The sequence below is a fragment of the Nyctereutes procyonoides genome, unplaced genomic scaffold (genome assembly GCF_905146905.1).
Source record: "Nyctereutes procyonoides isolate TBG_1078 unplaced genomic scaffold, NYPRO_anot_genome, whole genome shotgun sequence".
NCBI classification, from domain to species: domain Eukaryota; kingdom Metazoa; phylum Chordata; class Mammalia; order Carnivora; family Canidae; genus Nyctereutes; species Nyctereutes procyonoides.
Window position 1 is genome coordinate 10,410,534 of NW_026575125.1, and position 25,073 is coordinate 10,435,606.

Here is a 25,073-nt window from a genome sequence, read left to right on the forward strand (position 1 = left end):
CTGTGAGCCAAGTATTGCTCTGTGCTCTTTATACAAATACAACCATTGACCACTCGATCTCACAGAAACTTCATTGTCCCTGTGTTTCAGAGTGGACCGTGCAGGCCCAGAGCAGCGCTCCGCTAGGTAACTGGAATCTAACTCCGGCAGGCTGGCCCCCGAGTCCACGCTCTACACCGCAAAACGGCGCTGTGACATCAGATGGACGTGTTGGCCTCGTGACGCCCGCAAACACACAGAAGTAGTGCTTGTGGCGTCCGCACGTCCGCACAAGCCAACACCGCACAGCTTTTAAGGCTCGGTTCAGAGCAGAATCCTCTGCTGGCTTCGGCCCCAAGCCTCCTCCTTGCCGACCCTGACCAGGCTTTCTCAGGGGCCTACATGCAGGCCCGCACTGGCCAAGAGAACTTTCTGCAAGGACGTGACCACGCTAGATCGCTGTTGTCCAGGAGAGGTAGCCCCTCGCCACGTGTCACTGCTGAGCATTTTAAATGCGGCCAGTGTGTCTAAAGAACTGAATTTAATTGCATTTAAATGAATTCAAATGGAAATAGCTAGCGACCATCCTATTGGAAGCACTGCGGGCCGGGCGGGCCACCGAAGGTCCCTCATTTTCGCCTCTTGCAATTATTTTGCAAATCAAATGCGCTTCCAGGCTCGGCCTCCAGGCTCGGCCTCCGAGCTCATTTAACAGCTCAGCAGCCTGGCTCCAGCCCTAATGAAATAAAAGGCCAGCGAGGGGCTTGGGGTTTGCACAAGCAGGAGTTCCGTGATCTCCCGGGGTCTTTGCCCGGCAAAATCAGCACGGCAGGCTCGGCTGGAGACTGGAACGGGTGACTCACGAAATGGAGTCAAGTCAAGGGCAATATTTGCCGAGAAAAGGCCATTGCCTGTTTCCCCGCTCACTGAGGACGCAGCTGGCTCCCAATAGCTGGGAAGGGTGTCCTGATGGGGGGGGGGGGGCCACTGGGACACTTGCCCACCAGGAGCCTGCCCTGAGGCTCCCTGACTTCCTTGTCGGCCCTCATTGTCCTTCCCAGCCTCTGAAGGCTGAGGCCAAGGCGGAGGCCAACAATCTTACCAAAGAGCCCTAGGCCTCATCCATATGAAGTCCAAGAATAAAATCCGAAATGTTGGCCTCCTACTTGCACACTCGAATGCTGCGATGCACTGCTCTCCTTGAAAGACAACCCTGCAGTTTCTCTATGGCTCAGGGAGCAAAGCCATGCTGAACCAACCAGAGACTTCACCGCTGTCGCCCTGTCACCCTGTAGCCGTGGAAAACAGTGAGTACACAGAATGCCTTATTAGCGTCTGTTTCTGCAGAAACAGGCTGCAGCACACACACCCCCACCCCATCACCTGACCCCCTCCCATTACTTGTGCTCTTTATGATTCATGCTTATAAGAAGTTTATACAGGGCACCTGGGTGGCTCAGTGGTGGAGCATCTGCCTTTGGCCCAGGGCGTGACCCCAGGGGTCCCGGGATCCAGTCCCAACATCCAACATCGGGTTCCCGGAGGGGAGCCTGCTTCTCCCTCTGCCTGTGTCTCTGCCTCTCTCTGTCTCTCATGAATAAATAAATAAAATCTTAAAAAAAAAAAAGTTTATACAATTAAGTAGAAGAGATGCCTTTGAAGCAATCCTTTTGACAGACACAACTGGAAGGAGGTCAGTATTCTTTTATATTCAAAAAAAACATTTACGTAGAAGGATCATCTACCTGGGTGGCTCAGCGGTTTGGCACCTGCCTTGGGCCCAAGGTGTGATCCTGGGGACCTGGGATCAAGTCCCGCGTCGGGTTCCCCACATGGAGCCTGCTTCTCCCTCTGCCTCTGTCTCTACCCCTCTCTCTCTCTGTGTCTCTCATGAATAAACAAATAAAAATCTTTAAAAAAAAAAAAAATCACCTACATGGGGAAGCCAGTAACGTGAAGGCAAAAGAGACTGAAGACACAAAGAAAGAATTCGGCTGTCACCAGTGGAAGGAGGGAGCACTTTAAGACCCTCACAGAGCCATGACTTCCAACGCTTGGTCCTGCTTGGATTATTTAAAAGTGGCTCCCCAGATGGTCACTGTAAGAGGACGATGAAAACTTCCCACTTTCTCATCCATTCATTTTGTTTCTACATCTTGGCCCAAAGAAAACCCCATACGGGATCAGCAACATGACCCCAACTGGATCCATCTTATACATTAGTAAGAGGAAAACAGAGGATCTAGCTTACTTTTATTTAGATAGAAGAATTAAAGTCTTATAATCCAAAGTTGAAGCACTGAAAGCTGTATGCTTGTAACATTAGGGGGACGCTAAGTATTCCCAGGAGAGGCCAGTCCTTCTGTTCTCTCCAGACCACCACACCGGACCCTGAGGTAGGGTCGTCGCGATGTTGGAGGGAACTTCAAAATGGCATAATTTTATGTCCATAAAATGTGTGCTTCCTCAATTTACACTGGCCAAAATGCGAACCCAAAGTAGGGGGTGAGCCAACCCTCTAACACAGTGTTCCAATGTTAACAAACATTGCAGTATCTTCTTGTTCTATCTTGTTTACGGTCTTAACTTTGGAACATTTCACAAAACAAGAGCATTTCTATTCAAAAATGTGTTAACCCTATCAACCGCTCCAAAAGCTCTTCCTTTTCTCCACCGTGGATGTAGTAATAGTTCTAACTTCAGCTACACGGGTTTTTAAAAATATTTGTAATAGGAATATGAAGCCTGGATGGCCAAGTGTGTCACTATTCTGAAAGGAAAATTGAATTATGACAACCTTTGAGATTTTTAAAACTCTGAAAGTTGGGATCCCTGGGTGGCGCAGCGGTTTGGCGCCTGCCTTTGGCCCAGGGCGCGATCCTGGAGACCCGGGATCGAATCCCATATCGGGCTCCCGGTGCATGGAGCCTGCTTCTCACTCTGCCTGTGTCTCTGCCTCTCTCTCTCTCTCTCTGTGACTATCATAAAAAAAAAATAAAAAATAAAAAAAATAAAAAAATAAAAACTCTGAAAGTTTATATTATACATTTTCACCAATATTACTTCTTTTAATATATAAGTATGGCAGACACTACTGCCTGTTTTCCCCACTATCTATTGCCCTCCTCTTCTACAGTAAGAGTATTTTTAGCTGGCTTCCCAGCATCACTTGCAGTTAGGTGTGGATGTATGACTAAGTTCTGGCCATGCGGATATGAAAGGAAGTGACACATGCAACTTCCACAGAATGGCGTTAGAAAGCCTGCCCAACCTATTCCTCGTCCTCTTAGCAGGAACGCAAAGGTGATGGCCGGAGCTGCAGTGACCATCTTAGACCATGAAAAGGAAGCCAAGTCTTAAATATGATAGAACAGAGCCTACACCTCTGAACCCTTTTTGGAGGAGACCCACCATACCAGCTGGGATTTTTACATCAGAAGGTTGAAAACTTCTAGCACCCACACATTATCATTCATATTTGGGGGGGGGTGTTCCATTATAGTAGATAAATCTATATCCCAGCTAATTAGTATAACAAAGTAACAAAATTATGTTTTGCTCTATCAAAAAAAATAATTACAGAAGTATACAAAGAACTGCTCTTCCAAGTCATATGGTATCCAATCGTGCTTCCAAAGTATCTTCAGAGAGGATAAGTGATTTACCTTATTTTCATGGGGTCTCCAAAATGGCAGTCTTCCAGTTGGGTCACTCATCTTTGTCACTGGAAATGGCCCAGTCGACTGTGACCACTTTTTTAAAGTGTTTAAGTTTTTACTTATTTATTCATGAGAGGCAGAGAGAGAGAGAGAGGCAGAGACACAGGCAGAGGGAGAAGCAGGCTCCATGCAGGGAGCCCGATGTGGGACTCCATCCCAGGACTTGAGCTGGAGGCAGAGCTCAACCACTGGGCCACCCAGGCGCCCCTGTGACCACTTTTAAAAACCTAACCCATCATCCATCAAAAGCGTGTCGCCATTGAGATCATTACGACAAATGAGCAACAGGTTTCCCTGTCCCCCTTCCTGCACCGGCAGAAGAAAATGAATCAGAGAAAGGGCACTTTCCATGTCCACCCCCAACCCAGCTGAAGGTCCCTTGGGGTTATAAACACCAACACCCAACAGACAAAACCAACCTTACCATTAGCGGGTATTGACTGCACCACCTGCATCAAGAAGAGGTGAGGAATACGGAGGGGAAGCCAGAGTGCTCAGGTCCAGACATGGGCATAGCCACCTCCTGGCTCGGTGACCTCAGTGGCGGTATCTGTGAAATGGTGGCGACTCCACTGGGTGACACAGGTGACGCACTGAGAATAAAGCCTACGAACAGCAAGGGCGCAGTGAAGCTTTTATATGTGCGTATGTTGTAGGGGAGCAAATTGTGCCAGCCCCAGATAGGCTTCTTTGACACATTATTTTAGGCTGCCTTTTTTTTTTTTTTTTTTTTTTTAAGAAACTGTAAACACAGGAGAAGCTCTGAAAAGCAAGAATTTACCCTTTTGTAAGGGATATTTACATGTGTTAGGGAAATCTCCATCTGTAAGGGGGCACCGGGAAGCGGGGAGGACTAAATCTCTAGAAACTCTTATCAATCTGCATAACAACACTACCCTTCTTTACTGTGCTTTGCCTGGTGACCTCCCAGAACGGGTCCCCCACCTGCAACATCTCTCCTCTTTTGTTTTTTCTTTTTCTTTTTTTAAAGATTTTTTGTATTTATTTATTCATGAGAGACACAGAGAGAGAGAGGCAGAGACACAGGCAGAGGGAGAAGCGGGCTCCACGCAGGGAGCCCTGGCCTGGGCCCAAGGCAGGCGCTAAACTGCTGAGCCCCCCAGGCTGCCCAATCTCTCATCTTTGGCTGAAGATGCTTATTTAAGGTGGTGGCCTCAGCCATTTGGGGGAGTTGCTCAGTGTTCCTGGGTCTCCTGTATACGGAAAATACACGTGAGGGCAGCCCGGGTGGCTCAGCGGTTTAGTGCCTGCCTTTGGCCCAGGGCCTGATCCTGGAGACCTGGGATCGAGTCCCACATTGGGCTCCCTGCATGGAGCCTGCTTCTCCTTCTGCCTGTGTCTCCGCGTCTCTCTCTCTCTCTCTCTCTCTCTCTCTCTCTCTCTGTGTGTCTCATAAATAAATAAAATTTTTAAAAAAAAAGGAAAATACACATGATATTAAACTTTGGTTTGATTTTTCTCCTGTTCACTGGCTTCATGTCAGCTTAATTCTGAAAGCAGCCTGAAGAACCTCGAAGGGTAGAAAATCGTTCCTCCCCCCAAAGTGTGTATATGTATCATATAAGTGTGCACACATGTGTATATACCACGTATGTATACAACAGATATGTAGCTTATACACGTGATGTGGATATGCACGCATGTCTGTCCACACACACGTGTTATGTAAGACATATCCATTTTATATAAAATGGGTATGTGTATATGTATTGTGCTGGGGGGGTCTCTATTTCTTTGTCATTGATACGCACATATATTCGGATTTCCAGGAAAACCAAGTTGATTCATAAAAATAAAGTGCCTCTCTCCCAAATTCAAAACCTTGTCAAAGCTTATTCTCTTGCATTTGTAATGAACCTAACGATTAAGTGCATCTGCTGCTTAAACATCCCCTAAGGGGCTCTGAAAGGCCCAGCAGGATTTTCAGCTGCTCTGGCCCAACCCCAAGGGGGGGGGGGGCGATGTGACACGTGGGGACAGAGCCGGAAGGGCACCTAAGGCAGCAGTCTCTAGACCTGCCTCCTGAGGCTCCCAATTGTAATTTTATCTTCTCACTGACCAAGAGAGCTTATTTGAGCCACCAAAAAAAGATGCTCACATAAAAATACAAACACTCTGCTAATGAAAGATTTCCAGAGAGTCAGAAATGGAAAAAAAAAAAAAAGAGCAGCTCACAGGACACCCCAAGTTTCTGGAATGGATATAAAAGAGGGGGGCCGCATGGTCACTGCCTCTGTCTCCAAAAAGGGACATGGTTATATCCCCAGGATGGATAGGGAACGCAATCTGTGCATGAATATATCTACACAAATTGTGACTCTCCACTTAGGCAGAATCTGAAATGTTCTGGAAGCCTCAGTCATTTGCAAAAACAGTCTAAGTATAAAAAGATGGAGTGGCCAACAGATGCTCCAAAGCCCAGTCCACACAGGAGGAGCCGAGGCCCCCAGGCACCGGGCACCCACCCCAGGCCCTTGCATGGAAACCAAGGCCTAGTAGGGCGCCCCTTGAGTTTGTATTCGTTTATTAACTTGTGGGTGTGGGCAGGTATGTGCGTGCTTTAAGGAGGTTCCAGCACCAAAAAATGTCAATTAGGTGGCAGACGGGCGCTAAGGGGACCCGCAGGACACTGTGTCCGGATGGAAGCAGGTGTTGGGGAGGCTCCAGGGAAAGTGGGCGCCTCCGCCTCAGGAGCTGTGCACTGAAGCTACCCCGTCCTGAGCTCAACTACAGTGTATCCCTGGGTCCCTCAAGGATCTAGAAACAATCCGTTCAGGTTGTTTCACTCAGTTAAACATGGCAAGGACACAAACAAGCAATGTGGAAATACTCCCATTTTTTTCAATGACAGACTTCAAAAGAACTTCAGTGCTTCATAGTAACAACCTCTGGTATTTCTCAAAAATACTATGTGATGTTACATGAGGAGTGACTTGCTGGACCTGAGAAAATGACATGGAGGGATTTTTATGGCAATAAAGCAATTTTTCAATCAAGTAAGCAGCGGCCTGCCATTTTAAGTGCAGTTACCATGGCAACAATAACATACACCTTATCTCCTGCACCCGAAAGTGGAGTATTTATAGGTAATACAATCACAGAAATAATTAAGGCTTTCCATTTAAGGCTCAACTACGGGGGCGCCTGGGTGGCTCGGCCGGTGAAGCATCCGCCTTCGGCTCAGGTCCTGATCCTGGGGTTCGGGGATCGAGCCCCCCACATGGGGCTCCCTGCTCAGAGGGGAGTCTGCTTCTCCCTCTGCCCCAAGCTCATGCGCACTCTCTCTCTCTCTCTCTCAAATAAATAAATAAAATCTTTAAAACTCAACTACAGGGCAGCCCCGGTGGTTCAGCGGTTTAGCGCCGCCTACAGCCCAGGGCCTGATCCTGGAGACCCGGGATCGAGTTCCATGTCGGGCTCCCTGCATGGGGCCTGCTTCTCCCTCTGCCTGTGTCTCTGCCTCTCTCTCTCTCTCTCTCTCTCTCTCTCTCTCTCTCTCTCTCTCGCTGTGTCTCTCATGAATAAATAAAATCTTTAAAAAAACAAAAACAAAAAAAACCCTCAACTACGAAAGGTATTCGAGCAACATCTTAATGTCAGGGTTTGGGTGAAGGGGTCACCAGGCTTCCAAGGGATGAAGCACCCATACTGCCGCCGCATTAGATCATGACAGTTACTGGCACCGCCTGCGGTTGATCCTGTGACCTAACTCGTGGTTCCGATCCGTTGCATTACCAACCATCTCGACTTTCTTAATTGCATTCAACAATGAATGATAATTTGCTACGTTCAGAAAGTGTCCCTGGACCGCCTGGCGGGGCTCAGTGGTTGAGCACCTGCCTTTGGCTCAGGGTGTGATCCCGGGGTCCCAGGATCGAGTCCCGCGTCGGGCTCCCCACATGGAGCCTGCTTCTCCCCCTGCCGGTGTCACTGCCTCTCTCTCTGTCTCTCATGAATAAATAAATTTTTTTTAAAGATAGATTTATTTATTCATTCATTCTTTATTTATTTATTTATTTATTTATTTATTTATTTATTTAAGACAGAGAGAGAGAGAGAGAGGCGCAGAGACACAGGCAGAGGGAGAAGCAGGCTCCACGCAGGGAGCCCAACATGGGACTCGATCCTGGGGTCCCCAGGATCATGCCCTGAGCTAAAGGTGGCACTAAACCACTGAGCCACGGGGGCTGCCCGAACTTTTTTTTTTAAGATTTTATTTATTTGAGAGACAGAACGAATAATAGGGAGAGGCAGAGTGAGGGAGAGAGAGAGAGAGAAGCAGACTCCCTGCTGAGCAGGGAGCCCAACCCGGGGCTCGATCCCTGGACCCCAGGATCATGAAAAAGCCAGAGCCCTTGGGAGACAAATCAGAAGGAGGCCATAGCCACCATCTGCAAAGTTTCAGGAAAAAAAAAAGAAAGAAATGAACGGGGACTTCTTTGGTCTCACAGCAGTCCAGGAAGTGGGTGGCTCTGGGGAGGGAACATTCAGGCCTCTACCTTCCTTCTAGCTTGTTGGACAGCCAGGCTGCATGAGACTGGATGCAGAATGGTCAAATATTGCCTATCTCATGTGTCTCAACCCAAGACCTTGACCAAAGATTGGGGAAGTCAGGGAAATAAGATACTAAGTCAACCACTGTACTCTTCATTAGCAGCTCTCAGAACCAAATTAAAAGGTTAAACTTATTGCTTGAAATGAAATGGTGAATGAAAAAATAATTGGTTCACTTCAGTGTTCTATGCTCTTCTTTGTTACATGAGTATCAGAGAGTTTGCTAGAGAGGAGGCTGGTCTAACAAATACATAAAACCTCTTGGGCAAAAAGAATTTTCCCAATCTAATCACTTGTGATCCATTTCACATCATACATGTGATCGCATCTCACTATTCTCATCATGAAGCGAGTCTTGATTGTCGTATGAATTCATCAGACATCAGCTGAGTTAAACTGTGTTCGGGTCAGAACCAGGTTTGTCCCATCAGAGAGGCCTGTCCTCAAGGTTCCCCTTCAGAAAGGCTCCTCCTGAACCCAGCAACTCCTACACCTGAGTCCCTTTATTTGCTATCTACTGTCCCTTGCTCTGTGGTCAGCCCCAAACCCAAACCTTCCCACAGCCTATTAGGTCTTAAAGGTCTGCAAAGATGGTCTTTCATGACTTCCAAAGTTCAGGCTAAGTCTGTGTCCCCCCACCTTGGCACTCTTCACCATGTGGTCTAGGTGACCCTTTGTTTGGGGAGGGGCAGGTCCTGGCACTGCAGAATGCTTAGCAGCACCTCTGGCCTCCATCCACCAGACGCCAGGAGCACCTCCACACCCCCAGTGTAGTCACCAAAAAAGGTCTGCAGACATTGCCAACTGTCCCCTGGGAGGTAAAATGGACCCTAGAGCCGAACTCTCGGACTGACAGACTCTTGGATCACAAAATAACCTGTTGCTTCTTTAAGAATCTGAGGCCTCCACAGCTCACCAATCTCTAAACGAGTGAGGCTCTGACTTGCCAAACGCACGACCTCCGAGCCCCAAGGAAAGAGCCTGCCCAGGCAGCTAGTCAGAGGTCTTCAAGCCACCAGCCAAGGAGTGGTTTCAACAGACCCACTCCATGTCATGATAACTTTGATCAGAGGTTTTAGTTCTCCTTTTAGTGCCATCTCACTTGTCTTGCTAGGCTGAGGAAATTGCAATTCGCTCACAGACTAGAAAGACCACCATTTTCGTTCAAATCCCTTAAATGCAAACATGAGATGACAAAAAATTAATTTCACATCGAATTTAGATTTTAATTTTAGATTCTAGAGTTTCTACATGGAGGGACCAAGACAAGCATGCGTGCCAAAAAGAGAAGAATTTTAAGAATGGATTCTCCTAAAAAATAAAAAAAATAAAAAAATAAAAAAATAAAATAAAAAAAGAACGGATTCTCCTGAGCAGAACTTTTCACTCAAATCTCAATGTATGGAGCTGGTGTTTTGTTTGTTTTTTCTAAGTAGGCTCCCCTACCCAACGTGCCGCCTGGCCAGCTCAGTTGGTCGAGCACGCCACTCTTGATCTGGGGGTCATGAGTTCAAGCCCTCTGTTAAGTGTAGAGATTACTTGAAAATTAATAAGTAAAAACTTTAAAGAATAAAAGTAAATGTATGGAGGTGTGTGCGCGTGTGTGTGTTGGTTGGTTGGTGGGGGATGGTGCCCAGGGAGGGCAGGCAGTATGTAGAAACCGTCCGACAGTCCAGTTTTGTTCTGGCCATCAGCAGCAGTAAGGGAGTAACGACCCTCTGTTAAAAATCGCATTTCCAAATATGTCCTAGGAGATTTCAAGTTTGTGATTGCTGTTGCCTCCAAATAAATAAACAAAAGTTCGAGGCCTCGTAGAGGAATATTTCTGTGAAGTGATGGGTAACAGCCGCACACATAATCTCATTTGACGGCTGAATAAACCACTTTCTGGAATAAATCAAGCTCGCTCTCCAACCCAGTGCTGGCCTCCTCTTCACAGGGTGAACAGCTATGCGAAAATATTCCAGGAAAAGTTTTCCATTAAACTACTTAGGAGAACTAGGTAAGCTTGAGTCGACCATGAAAAAGTTCCTTTTCTCAAGTAACATCACCAAATGTGGAAGTAACACTCCAACACAAGAGTGATGCTTAAACCACTCCAGGGTTACCTTAGCTGCATCGCCCTCACCGATGTGTGGAAAATTGGCCTTTCTTCCTTCTCTTTCAACTAAAGAGTTTGCATCCTGGATATAAACTTGGTCTTTGTAATGGAGCCAACTGGGTCGTATTTTTCTTTTAGAAGAAATCCACATCCTAACATATCGAAGGTTTTTTTTTTTAATTTTTATTTATTTATGAGAGAGAGAGAGAGAGAGAGAGAGAGAGAGAGGCAGAGATACAGGCAGAGGGAGAAGCAGGCTCCATGCACCGGGAGCCCGATGTGGGATTCGATCCCGGGTCTCCAGAATCGCGCCCTGGGCCAAAGGCAGGCGCTAAACCGCTGCGCCACCCAGGGATCCCATATATCGAAGGTTTTATTATCTGATCTTATTATAGCATGGCGAGGGGCAGGTCATGTAGAAAAACCCCACTTCACTTTGGATCTTACGACCTGGCAGGTGAGTGATGGCTGAGAATCCACCTCCCCCTACAGATTCTATAATCTGAACAAATGCATCCATTACGTTATACCTTCAAAATCCACAGGTCTGTGGAAGGAAACCATTACATCCCATGCAACTAGATTTGACACCGATTGATTTACTGTTTCCCTGGGGGGGGGGGGGGAAGCCACAAAAACTAGGAGACACATTTAATAGATTTTTTTTAAAGGTGTGCGAAGGGGCACCTGGGTGGCTCAGTGGTTGAGCGTCTGCCTTCTGTTCAGGTCATGATCCTGGGGCCCTGAGATCAAGTACAGTATCGGGCCCCCCACAGGGAGCCTGCTTCTCCCTCTGCCTCTCTGTGTCTCTCATGAATAAATAAATAAAATCTTTTAAAAAGTGAAAAATTAAAAAAAATAAAGGTGTGTGAAAACAGTACTGGGGAATATAAAAGAAGATCTAATTGTATGAAGAGCTGTATTATGTATACAAGTGGAAGGTTCAACATGGTAAATACACTATCATGAAAATTATGCTCTAAATTCACTGTAATCCCACTCGAAATCCTACCGGGGATGTTTGTGGAACATGAAAAGCTGATTCCAAAAGTACACCAAAAAGGAGAAAAAAAAAAAAAAAAACTAAGGCTATCTCGGGCACTTTTAAAGAAGAGCAAGAGGAGAATAATTCTCCTAGGAGATACTCAGGCTTATTATACACCTACAACAAACAGGATGGTGTATTCTTCGCACACAGACGGCAAAACAGGGCCAAGAAACAGAACAGAGTCCAGAGATGTACACACACTTACAGTAGGGAAATTTAAAACATGAGAGAAGGTATCATATAAAAATCAGTGAGGAAAGGATGAACCATTAAGTACATGGTGGCTTCTGCATAGAGAATATAAAAATTGATTTCTATCTCATACTTACACCAAAAAACTAAAATCCCAATGGAATAAAGACTGAGAAATGAAAAGCATACTTTAAAAAAACTTTACAAGAAAATATAGAAGAATAGAACATCTTCATGACCTTGGAGATAGGAGCAATTTTAAAATAAAGAGCACAAATCATAAAAGAATAAAGGAAAAGATTCATTAGGGTTTATTATAATAAAAAAAAATTTCAGTACAACAAAAGATACATTTCACAAAGGTAAAAGATTAACCAGAGAGGAAGAGGACATTGAGGACGCATTTAACCAAGGATTCGTCTCTAGAATGTATAAAGAATCACTATAAACCAGTAAGAAAAAAACAAGGATATGGGGCACCTGGCTGGTTGGGTTAGTAGAGCCTGCGACTCTTGATCTCGGGGTCGTGAGTTCAAGCCCCACATTTTAAGTAGTCACTTAAAATTTTTTAAAAAACAAAAAAAAGCCAAGGATATGAATGGAAAGAGAAAACTCAAATGGCCAATAACCTACCGAAAAGTTTCAACCTGTCTAGGGAGCTCCAATTAAAAAAAAAAAAAAAAAAAAAAAAAAAAACAATGAAACACCACTTCGTAGCTCTCAGATTTTTGAGAAATTAAACACGACTGACAACCGCAAATGCTGGTGAAGATACAGAGAAACGCGTGTTCGTGCCCTGCTGGTGGCAGCGTAAAGCGATGCCACTACTCAGGAAGCAGCACTGACACTTTGATTTATAGCCAGCTCCATGTGACGACAAAGCATTCGTTCTGCTGACGACATCATTACTTCAGTCACAAGGAGGACAAAGCTCCTCACTGAAGGAATGAAGGCAGATTATTACCTACGTCCAAACAGCACAAGAAGCTCATTTAGCAAAAACACTTTTGTATCTGTTTCTAAAACTTTTCAGGATGAAAACCAGAAATCATCTCCGGCTTCCAACCCTTTGCCAACCAGCCTTGCATTGTGCTGGGAACAGCCAACCATTCACTAGCTACTGTTAATTTGGACAGTTCTTTTCTTTTCTTTTTTTTTTTTTTTAAAGATTTACTTATTTTATTTTAGAGGGAGCAAGGGTGAGAGCATGAGCAGGAGGGGCAGAGGGAGGGGCAGAGGGAGAGGGAGAACCTCAAGCAGAATCCGTACTGAACACAGAGCCTGACGCGGGACTCGATCCCCCAATCCTGAGACTGTGACTTGAGCCGAAACCAAGAGTCAGATGCCCAACCGACTCCGCCATCCAGGCGTCCCTACTTTAGACAATTCTTAAAACTCCATCTTCTTCAGGAAACGAATTGGGAGGGGGTCTCAACAACTGTTAGATCCTTATAGCTCGAGGCCATAAAATAGTTACATTGATCGGATCCTGAATAAATATGCAACATCTACAACCACCCCTTATTTACAACCCTGCCATCGTGTACTTTCCATTTCCCAGGGAGATAATGGGGCTACCTTATCCCTGTAATCTCTTCAGCCATATGCATGTTTTTCATGTACTTGTCTCCTGGCTCATCAATTATTTTCAAAGGCCTTCTCACACCTGCTGTGTCAATGTTTTCCACTTAAAACAGAGGGGAGGGGATGCCTGGGTAGCTCACTGATTGAGCATCTGCCTTCGGCTCAGGACGTGATCCTGGGGTCCCGGGATCGAGTCCCGCATCAGGCTCCCTGCATGGGGCCTGCTTCTCCCTCTGCCTGTGTCTCTGCCCCTCTCTCTCTCTCTCTCTCTCTCTCTCTCTCTCTCTCTCTGTGTCTCATGAATAAATAAAACTTAAAAAAATAAAAATAAATAAAACAGAGGGGAGGAACCAGCGGTTTATGGACTCCCTAGCACACCTCTACATACGAAGGCATTTAATAAGTGCTTTTACCCCTAGTGATTTAGACGGAGGCCTATTTCTCAGACAGAAAACATCCTCGAGTTTTAAAATCATGTTATTAACGGTGATCAAAAGCTGCCAGACCTAAGGGTTTATCCTGTATGGTTCCATTTATATAAAGTGGAAAAACAGGCAAAACTATGTTGGCAGAAATTAGGAGTGATTACCCTTGGTCAGGGTGCCTCAAAGGGAGCTTGTGGGGTAAGGGGGGTGATTTCTGCAGCGCTGGTTATGTTCCGCTGCTTCATCTACATGCCGGTTACGTTGGTTAAAACTTACCAAGCTGTATGCTTGCGGTTTGCCTGCTTTTTGTGCACTTGCTATATACTTCAATAGCAAATTCTTAAACGATTTTTATGATACCCGTGCCTCTTACAAAACATCTAAAAGTATTCATGATGATACCATTATATAACAGAGCTCAAACCGGTTTTTGGTAATCCAGGACACTGGCTTTGCAAAAACGGTAATAATTCATGAAATGGAAATCCATCTCCTTAACGTTCTGAATTCTGTTTCGCTTACCATGGAAACTGTCAGAATATGCCACATGAGAAAACTAAAAGGAAAATATAAAATAAAGTGCTGCATCAAATAAAGTTCTCTTAAGGGTTTGAATGTCTTGGCTAATTACATCTCTCCATCCTTTGCTCCTTGTGTGATGAGCAGATGCCTGAATCCAAGCTGCCGTTACAGAGCCCCCCGGTTGAACATTCTTTTCAGGGGGTTGTGAAACCTCACGTTCCTAAACCTAGCAGAGGCACCCGATGCACATCCAGAACAGCCAGTTTCCTAGGCCCCTTCTAACCGTCCCTTCCGACGTTCTTGCACTTTTTACCCTGGAACGAGTTTCCAAGTGTGCTCAAACCTCTCTGAACAATCAATCAATCGATCAATCAATCAACAAACCTCTCTGAACAGACCAAGTGAGGGTCTCCGGCGGGGTTGGGGAGCAGGGGGGACACGGAGGGAGGGGGGTGCAGTGCAATCTGCGGCTGTGGGAAGGAGCTGCGTGGGCCACAAGGGCAAATCAGTCCCTCCCCGTGCAACACCTGCATGTCTCAGACACACGGAAAAAGGAAAGTCATGGCTACAGACCCTAAGGACAGGACGGCACAGGACAGAACGTGCAGGAAGGTTGCCTTCAAGGCTTAATCTGGGTAGATTTGATTATGGCTAAGGAGATGAATTCTAAATATGGAAAGGCCATCAGGGTAATTAAGGATATTAAAAAAATGGGACTGGATCCTTGATGTCTCTCTACTTAATGAAGAGCTCAAAAGATGATGAAAGCGATTTTAGTAAGCAAGACCAATTTCCTATAGATTTCAGGCCTTTCAGAGCTACAGCGCGCTGAACAGCGGAGCAAATTACCAAGGAACCGGGCACTCTCTGTTCCCAGGGGCGTTTGGTCTCATTTATGAGATGGTTTAGTTACCATTTTACTCCCAGGAAGGAGTGAACCAGGCGGTCTGCAAGGGTCCCTATTTTATCTCCAGAGTCTCTGATGATGTGGAAAAAAGGCTAAAAACAAAAACCAAGACCAAACCTTCCTTCAGCTAGAAAGATCAAGCATCCTTTCAACCAGAGATCTTCCTGTTCAGCAAAGGTACTGTGAGCTAAGTCCTCAATGACGCCTACTGAGATTTCAGAATACTGTGAAGCACAAGAGGTTTCGATCCCTCCCTCGTATTCTCGAGCAGGGGTTCTCAACATGGGCGGTTTTGCCCCTCACCGATGGTTATTTGGCCACGTCTGGAGACATTTCTGGTTGTCACAAGAAGGAGAGTGTTACTAGCACGTCGCGGGGGGCACCAGGGATGCTCCTAAATATCCTATGATGCACCGAACAGCCCTTCACGACAAGGAATGATCCAGCCCCCAAATGTCAACAGTACTGAGGCTGAGAAAATGCTCGAAGAGTACACCTGAGAGGGAAGGAGGGGCGCCTCGCTGGCTCAGTTGGTAGAGCATAGGACGCTTCACGTCAGAGTTGTGAGTTCCAGGCCCCACGTTGGTTATAGAGATCACTTTAAAATCTCTAATAATGGGCAGCCCCAGTGGCTCTGCGGTTTGGCTCCTGCCTTCCGCCCAGGGCGTGATCCTGAAGACCCAGGATCGAGTCCCACATCGGGCTCCCTGTATGGAGCCCGCTTCTCCCTCTGCCTGTGTCTCTGCCTCTCTCTCTCTCTGTCTCTCATGAATAAATGAATAAAATCTAAAAAACAAAAAAATAAAATCTCTAATAAAAGAAAAAAAGAAAAGGAAGGAAAGGAGACTTCTTTTATTTCAGTCTGTCTCCAGCTGTTCAAAGAAGACAGTAGAGGGGCGCCTGGGTGGCTCAGTCGGTTAAGTGTCTGCCTTTCAGCTCAGGTCCTGATCCCAGAGTTTTGGGCCAGCTCCCTGCTCAGCAGGGGGTCTGCTTCTCTCTCTCTCCCTCTCACTGTTAAAAAAAAAAAGAAAGAAAGTAGAATGTAACAGTCTTACAGAAAACAAACAGGCAACCAAATGCCAAACAGTAACTCTAACTCCACATCCTTTCCCCCTTGTCAGACCGAGCTCAAACACACGGAGTTACACAGAGCCATTAAGAATAAAAATTTAAAAGATCAGCTTTAAGTACTTTTTCCTTTGGCAGATTTTGTTTTCTAACCAAGTAAGCGGTTTTTACTTCTAGACATTAAAATCCTACTGTTCCCCACCCCCACTCTCTGCCCAGGCCAAGCCGGTTTCTTCTGGATTCCACCAGTAACTATGCTCACTCCTACCTCTCTTCCACGGAACCCTAAGCCTTTCCACTCTTCTCAAAAACACCTCAAATCCAACTCTCCACCAGAAGCTTCCCATAAGCTACAGGATCTCACCCTTCTCAGAACTCCTGGTAGACTTCCTTTTGGGATTTTACAATTAGACACTAATGATTCTCTCGCTCAATGTTTTTTTTCATCTCCTCCGATTGTCACTTCCAACTGTCACTTCCCTGCTTAAAACCCCCCTGGTAATCCTCTCCAACCGAGAGGGTGACATGAAGTTCTTCCCGGCTCTTACCTGGGCCCTGGGCCCCCTGTGGGCCTCACCGACCCACACTCAGGCCACGCCCGCCTCCTCCCCCCCACACCTGTACCCAGGGGCACATTTGTACACCAGCCCCTTCCTCCTGCTCATCCTTCAAGTCCCCAATCAAGGGAACCCCACTCTGAAATACCAACACCCAGCGCCCCCCCAACCTCATTTTCCTTGGACAGAGGAAATTACAGGGGCCGTACTTACTTCTATTATGATTGTTCATCTGTCTCTCCGAGAGGGCTGTGCTGATTTGAGGACGGAATCCAGTTTGGGGGTTTATTTTTTTTTAATTTTTTTAAATTTATTTATTCATGAGAGAGAGAGAGAGAGAGAGAGAGAGAGAGAGAAGCAGGCTCCATGCAGGGAGCCCAACGTGGGACTCGATCCCGGGTCTCCAGAATCCTGCCCTGGGCCGAAGGCGGCACCAAACCACTGAGCCACCCAGGCTGCCCCATTTTTTAGTGTTTCCAAGTCATCTCTGCACCTAAGGTCGGGTAGGACTAGAACTCACAACCCTGGGATCGAGGGCCACACGCTCTACCGACTGTCCAGGCGCCCCAGACAGAAGGCAGTTTTGCTGATTTTTTTGTGTCTAGACTCTGCCCGGCCCGGGATCACCTGACCGGCTTCCGAAGCCCGCGGTCGGCGGCTGCCTGGCCACGTGTCCCCCTGCCCGCCCGGGGCTTGGCCAGTGCTGGTGGCCCGGTGGCAGTGGGCGCCCGGTCCAGCCAACTGCGGGAAGGAATGGAAACACTCGACGGTGTGACCTTCTAGACCTGGGGCGCTGATGCATCCAGCCGCAACAGTGTTTCTCTCCCTGCTGCCCTGAACTTCAAAAATCTGCCACGAGGGAAGCACTTTTCACCAAGGACAGGAAAATATTTTAAGACATCCAATGGAAAAAGCTAAAGGCAAAGGAGGTAATGACACAACATTCAAACTGCTCTTTAAATTGGCTTTGTGTCGGTCTGCCTAGGGCAATCAAATTACTTCTGCAGCATCTTCAAGCTCTGAATTCAGTTATTCCGTGAAAATCTGGGCTGGAAGTGTTGGTATTATTAAAGAACAATAATTAATGTCATTTGCCCTGTTTAACTTGGTGTGGTTTATCCAGTTCTGCAACACATGCATATAATTGTACATACTTTGTGACCTATATACATTCATGATGTGGATAGACCTTAATAAAGTACATTTTATACAAGAAAACCCTCATCCTTTCAACAGATATTTGTGGAGCACCGACGATATACCTATCATCTGAATGAACACTGGGATATTATAATGGATAAAATGATCTTTGCGGGATCCCTGGGTGGCGCAGCGGTTTGGCGCCTGCCTTTGGCCCAGGGCGCGATCCTGGAGACCCGGGATCGAATCCCACGTCGGGCTCCCGGTGCATGGAGCCTGCTTCTCCCTCTGCCTGTGTCTCTGCCTCTCTCTCTCTCTCTCTCTCAATGTGTGACTATCATAAATAAAATAAAATTAAAAAAAAAATTAAAATGATCTTTGCTCTTGAGGAATTTGAACAGAAAAGAAGGCAAATTAAAAACACTTACCAGTCAACTAACAGTAACCAGAAAAACATTCAAGTTATTACACGGATGACACTGGCTTGAAAATACAATAGCAACTGTCCTCTTAGCCTTGACCCCATGGACCCACCCAGTTACTCCTTTTGTAAACTGTATTGACCACTGTCCACGGAACTCAGCTTCGAGGCAATTCTGCAGGACATCTATAGACTCCTTCTGCCGCCAGCTGAATCGTGTACCTAAGAGTCGGTTGTGTTTGCTCCCAAACCTATTTATGTATTTGTTACTATAATTATGAAATGTAATTCCATACCACACAGACTAATAAAACGTGTGCAAAAGAAAGAGCTTTTATTTCTTTGGAACCCAAGCTCATGGCCTTGGCAAGTCTTAAAAATGAGTCACTTGGAAAAATAGTTACCTAAAACAAGGGACAGGACAATTGCAAAGGCTTAAGGGGCGTGGGGTAGAGGACATAAGAGCATTCAGCACACAGTCTGGTTCTCGATGCCCTTAAGCCCTCAGTCTACTTTAGAAGAATCTGAAACTGGAAATCAGAAGCCAATGAACCTGGGCTGTGATCGATGGGCAAGCGAGACGTCAAGGAATCCCAACCACGGCTCACAATGAAAGCAAAGGCCTGGACTCTACAACGAAATATTGGCAAATTAATGTCTAAAGTTAAATAGAATGTTTTAAGACACCTATGTGGCACGTCTGATGATTTACCACTTTGGCATTTGCAATCAACCATCTAACTGCTTGTGCCTGGGCGCAGGGGCTCAGGATCATCTCTAGGAAACCCTTGCAGGGGTCAAGTGGTTTGGGCAATGCTTTTGCTGGAGCAAAAAATACACTATTTCCTGTCTGTCACAAACATAACCCTGTGCTATTGGACTAGGAGGGTCATTTGAAATTTCAGTGTGCATCCAGAGACTTAAAAGGGAGCTCTCTCCAAGACCTGAGGGTGGGCTCAATGTAAGATCTTGACACTCACAGGGAGGGAGGCTGGCACATTCTGGAAATACTTCCTGCCTGGCTATTCCTCAGGAGACCATTCCTTAGTCTGCAATTGCATCTGAATTCCTGAGTGAACTTCCAGAACCAAACGGGAATGTACGCCTGTATGGTTCCTCAGAGTGCTTCCTTCTGAGTCTTGCCTCCGAAGGTGATCTGGGCCCTCTGTGTGGGGTGAGGAAAGGTTCCCTGGAGCCGCCGGCTCTGAGGAGAAGAGGGGAAAGCCAGAGCTGGAAGCACCACAGCTTCCTCCACCAGGCTCCCTGGAGAAAGGCCAATATTCCTGTTGGCGGACATGCCAAGATGCCAGCATTCAGCCCTACTACAAATGACTCCTGTGATGCTGGCTTCATGGAAACAAATAGTGTTGAAACAATCAGGGAGCTGTTTTCTCATATTTTTTTCAGCATAACATTACCTTCTCCTTTCTTTTTTCGAAATTACACCCCTTTAGACCTGTAAGCCCCCAAAGAAATAACTTCATCAGCTCCTTTGACTCTGTAGTAAATAGAGATCAAGAAGACAAAATGATTTACCTAAGATCACAGAGCAAGTTAGTGGAGTTGCTGGGGCAGACACATGGCCTCTGGCTTGCCCTGTTCTTCCTCAATTTCCTCACCCGGGGACCCGCAGCACCAGCTCCCACACCCGGGAGCTTGCCAGACATGCAGAAACGCAGGTCCCATCCAGGCCCATGGAATTAAAAACTGCCCCCCCCCTTTTTTTAGACAAAAATCAAAGAGGGTTTGTATGCACATTCCAGTTAAACTGCTCTGAACCAGGTTTTTTGTAAGCTGTTTTGTGCAACGACTGTTTAAATTCATAATCCTCATAAAAAACTTCCTTACTACAAAGTGGATGAAAATAATTATTTTGCTGTCTCCGATCATTTCACATGGAATTTTCATTTAAAATTATAGGCAGCAAATGAAACAAAATAAGCATTTCTCTCTGGATACATGATCCGCATTCAGGCAGGGTGGATATTCCACAAATGCCTCCATCAGAGGTTATTACATTGATTCCACAGTTGCTAAGGTCTTCAGGCCTGTGAGTGAGGGAACAGAATAATAATTCTGGGGGTGCCTGGCTGGCGCAGCCCCTAGAGCATGGAACTCTGGATCTCAGGGTCCTGAGTCTGAGTCCCGTTGCACACAGAGATTACTTTTTAAAAAATTGTTAGGCAACATGAATTCCCAACATATAAAACCTGAGAAAAGCTGGGAATGTGTGTGGGTGGGTGTGGGTGGGTGTGCACGCACACACATGCGCACAACAGCCCAATGTGGAACTCTTCAGCCAGTGAAATAATTAGTTTCAACACGCTCCCTTAGGTGGTGTACTGCATACAAACAAAACATCAACATCTTCCCATTGTGCAAAACAACCAAAGTTACTGAATAGTCAAACGCACTTCAAACATCGTTTGGCTCACCGCATTTGCAGGAACTGTCCAGAATGGGCAAATCCCTAGATACAGAAAGTAGATTAGTGGTTGCCAGGGGAGAGGGGGGTGCGATGGGGAGGGATATCCAATGGGCACAGGATTTCTTTTTAGGGTCAGGACACTGTTAGCGGTGGTGGTGGTACAACTCTGAACACACCAAAAATCACGGGCTTTGTACACTCAAATGTGCAAACTGTGCGGAATGTAAATTATATCTCAGCAAAGCCATCCGAAAACCACAACTCCTTCAACAAGAACATGTTTTAAGGCACGCTGAAAGATAAAACTGCACGCACCACTACTGCTCAGTATTTTACCTTTCAACTGAAAGATATGGAAGGCCTTAAAACTGGAGTCCAAAGGGGGTTTTTATTTCCAGGAACCTCACCCCCTTTTACCAGTAAGTGAACTACTACCAGGTTAAGGAAGTGACTTGCGTAAGAACCACAGTCTCAACTCAGCGCACCAATGGTGAGAATTTTCCCAGCATTAAATCATTTCAATTAAAACATTCATAAGGGTACGTTGGGTAATTAAACACATCTGGAAAAATAAAGCCAGTTCATGGCCTTGTGGCGTATTTACTAAGATTCCACCAAAGGAAATCAGTATGTTTCCTTTTGGCATGAAGGGCACTTTTTTTGTTGTCGTATGTAAAAACTAAAAACTAAAACCAAGGATACTGCCAGAACCAGTGAGGTATGCACAAATTAACATAAATTGGCAATTGAAGTGTAGACCCAACAATTGTCGAGACACAAAGTACTTCCTTGAGAACAGGCCTCTGGTTTGGGCACTGGCTTCATGAGAACCGTGTCTAACCTCCACACCTATTGAAACACTAAAGCCTGGCCCTGGTGCAGCCCGGGACCTGTGAAAGCCATCCTCAAAAAGGTGCTGGGGGGGGGGGGGATTGACCCCTCGAGGTCTAACCGGTACAAATGCTAACGCCTAGCGTTAATAAACCAGAAATAACTTTATTTCAGGAAAATCAGTTAACGCTTTCATCAATACCGCACTTCTCTGTAACTTCAACATCTTTGCGCCCAACATTGCCAAAATAGTTCCAGGCTGAGCGGCAGCCATCGGATTCTTGTGTATGAAGCTCATTTAAAAGGGAGCATTGAAAAAATAAATAAAAGGGAGCATTATAAAAGGGGGGGCAGAGCACTACGGGGTGTCCGGCTGGCTCAGTTGATGGAGCAGGGGATTCTTGATCTCAGGACTGTGAGTTCGAGCCCCACCTTGGGTACAGAGATTACTTAAAAATACAATCTTAAGGGATCCCTGGGTGGCGCAGCGGTTTGGCGCCTGCCTTTGGCCCAGGGCGCAATCCTGGAGACCCGGGATCAAATCCCACGTCGGGCTCCCGGTGCATGGAGCCTGCTTCTCCCTCTGCCTGTGTCTCTTCCTCTCTCTCTCTCTGTATGACTATCATAAATAAATAAAAAAAAATTTTTTTTTTAAAAATACAATCTTAATAAGTAAAAGGGAGCATTGAGTGATGTGGCTACTCAGGTGGGGGCACTAAGAGAAGTAGGAACCAGAGTCACGGGTCACGCCATTCCGCCCTTTCTAGAAGATTTTATCCCAGCTCTCCCCTAGGTTTTTGGTAAGAAATGTTCTTGTTGGATTCAGGGGCCTTGTTTCCGTTCATATGATGATCATCGAGTGAATTTAAGAAGATTTACCTTCTACAATTCTTTGCTCTTCCCTTTAAATTCAAAATCAGCTCTCCCTGCCGTCCCTCACCAAGATTACAGTCGGCACAAAATTACGCCCCCTCACTCGCACACGCACACTCAGTAGCAGAGGGATGCAGACTGGGGAAGAGGCCACGGATGGGGATGGGGGACGGGCAGGGATCCCCAAGCCCTGACCATTAACCCGCAAGGGTTAAACCCGCGGCGGTCCTCATTCCGAATGCTTCGGCGGGGCTCTTCGGTCTGTGGCTTTTGTGGCGCTTGCGGCTGCAGTCTGGCTGCCACTAGAGAAGGACGACGGAGCAGGGAGAGAAACCCCTTCCCCAACACAGCTCTCCGACCCTTGCAGGTCCCGAGCTCCCCTCCCGATGGAGTCCCCACTTAACGACATGTTGCTGACGGCAGCATTTCGGGGTGTTAGGAGGTGACAGGAAGAAACCTACGGCCGCCCAGCGTGCGCCCCGGGCCAGGTTGGAGATCTCCGGTCTCCAGAACTGGGCTTTCACCGTTACTAGTCGACCCCCCACCCCCGCCCGCACTCGGATCCACTCGCCACACCGTCCCCCACCTGCGCCCGGGTCCGCATTTTGATGGTGGGAACAGGGGACAATGAAGAGGGGCTGACCCTCCGTCCCATCCTGTCCCTCCTCCCCTCCCCCTTCCCGGTCCCGAGGGTCACGATTCCCAGACGAGCTCTCGGCGGACCCCAGGCTTGGGCTTCAGGGCAAGAGGAGGACGACGGCAGGGTGGGACAGGACGGGCCCGGGAGCCGAGAGCCCGGGCGACGGGGACAGCGTCCCGGCAAATGAGCAAGGGGCTCCCCTCGGCCAACCCTTCCAATCGAGCCGGCGCCCGCCGCCCGGGACGCCCCGTCCGCGCTCTCCGCAGCCCCTCCGGGGAGACCGGCGGCCGCCCTGCCGCGAGCCGCACGCCCGGGGCGGGGGCGCCCCCACCGCCGCTCAGGGCCGCGCACCTGGGCGTCCGGGACACCTGCGCCGCGCCCCGGCCGCCGGGGTGGCCCAGGAGCCCCACCTGAGCGGGGCGGGGCCGGCGCGCGGGCTTACCCATGGCTGGAGACGAGCGCTCGGGCTCCCCGGGGACGGGCAGGGCCGGTGGCACAAGTTTGCGGGGCCGGCGGGCACGTGCGCGGGCCGGGCTCCGGGCGGGCTGCTGCGCTGCTGGGCCGGCGGCTGGCGGCTGGCGGCTGGCTCCGGGCTCCGGGGCCGGGGTGGGAGCGCGGCGCGGCTCCGCCTGCACTGGGGGCCGGCCGCCGAGAGGGGCCCTGACGTCAGCGCCGGGGGCTTTGTGCGCCCGCAGCCAGGGCCCGAACCCGGCAGCGGGCGCGCGGGGGCGGCAGGGGCCGCTGGCGCCTTCCTCCGGGACCCCCCTCCACCCCAGCGGGCCCCGAGGGGCGCGGGAGCCCGAGCAGCCGGGGGTGGGGGGTGGGAGACAGAGGGGGCCTGGGGGGCGCCGATCCGCGTTCCAGAAACGAGCTGTTAAGCGGCCGGAGGGGGCTTTGCGGTCCTAGTCGTCACCCATTGTGCAGATGAAGAAACTGAGGCCCGGGACACGGAACCCGGGACAGCCGGCGATGAGTGGCTTTGCCCCCATCCACAGCCCTGGATCCCTTTGTTCACATTTGAGCCGGGTGGGGGTGACCCCCGAATCCGGTGGGGCTCAACCCTGGTTGCACATTAGAACGAGCTGGGGAGCTTTGAAAACCTGGTTGCGACAGGGCCCCAGGCGTCCACGCCCGCAAAAGCTCCCCAGCTGATTCCAATGGGCACCCAGGTGGCCGCCCCCGACTTGAGTTAACGTGTGGGTAACGATGATGTAGAAGGGCCCCCCACCCCTCTCTCCAGTCTGGGGTGCCCGCGATCGGCCATCTGATCCCCAGAAGCCCCCCCCCTCCCCCCGCCCAACGGCCAGGCTCTGGGAGACTTTGCAGACTCACCCCAGTCACCGCTTCTCCCAGGCTCAGGCCTTGCACGTGAGCCTGTAAGTGAGCTAAAGGCTTAACAGCGGCCTGGCGGCGCCGCAATTCCTTCTGTCTTCCTTAGAGAACCATTGTCCTGCCTCCAAAAGTACTAGGAAAGCCCTGAGACACACACACACACACCCCTTAGCCATCTTTCTAGGGCTGATACTTTCTGAGACATTTCTGAGATTTCTGAGCCTGACACCCCCCTCTGCCATCGCTTAGGTTGTGATTCGTTGTTTTGATAATACGTGGAATCACTTAAACTATAACTGTCCATAGGACATGGACGGGATGGTCAACCCCAAAGAGAGAAACTTTCGCATTGAGAAAAGGCTGGCAGTAGCAGACATTTCATCTATTGAAATGTACTGGATTAGGGAAGATTTTTATCGAGGCAGAGCTCTAGAAAACCTAATAATATTTTGCATAAAAGGACAGATTTGTGCCGAGGAGATCACTGGCTCATTTCCACAATCCCAGGGGGAATAGTTAGTCCTCACCAATCCTTATGCGCTAAAACAGGGGGCTCATAGGTTTAACGTCTCATCCTCGTTACAGGAAAGTCATAGTGCAGGTGCAGGCATCCAGCCGCCGAGGACAAGAACCGAGATGGTCTGGAAAGACCAGAGACAAAGGTGGAAGTAGTAAGGGAGGGCAGAGAGGAATTCATTCCTGGTGGAGAGAAGATCCTTAGGTGTCGTTGG

The 25,073-nt window shown here is 48.0% G+C and overlaps 1 protein-coding gene across 1 annotated transcript in view; it reads right to left on the reverse strand.

Moving 5' to 3' along the window:
• Nucleotides 1–23,586, reverse strand: part of GPM6B (glycoprotein M6B) — a 162,401-nt gene extending 138,815 nt beyond the window's left edge. Inside the window, exon 1 of the mRNA XM_055338896.1 lies at nt 23,453–23,586. Within this exon, the coding sequence (XP_055194871.1) occupies nt 23,453–23,456 (4 nt within the window). The 5' untranslated portion in view covers nt 23,457–23,586. The remainder of the gene's footprint in view (nt 1–23,452) is intronic.
• Between the last annotated feature and the right edge of the window lie 1,487 nt (nt 23,587–25,073).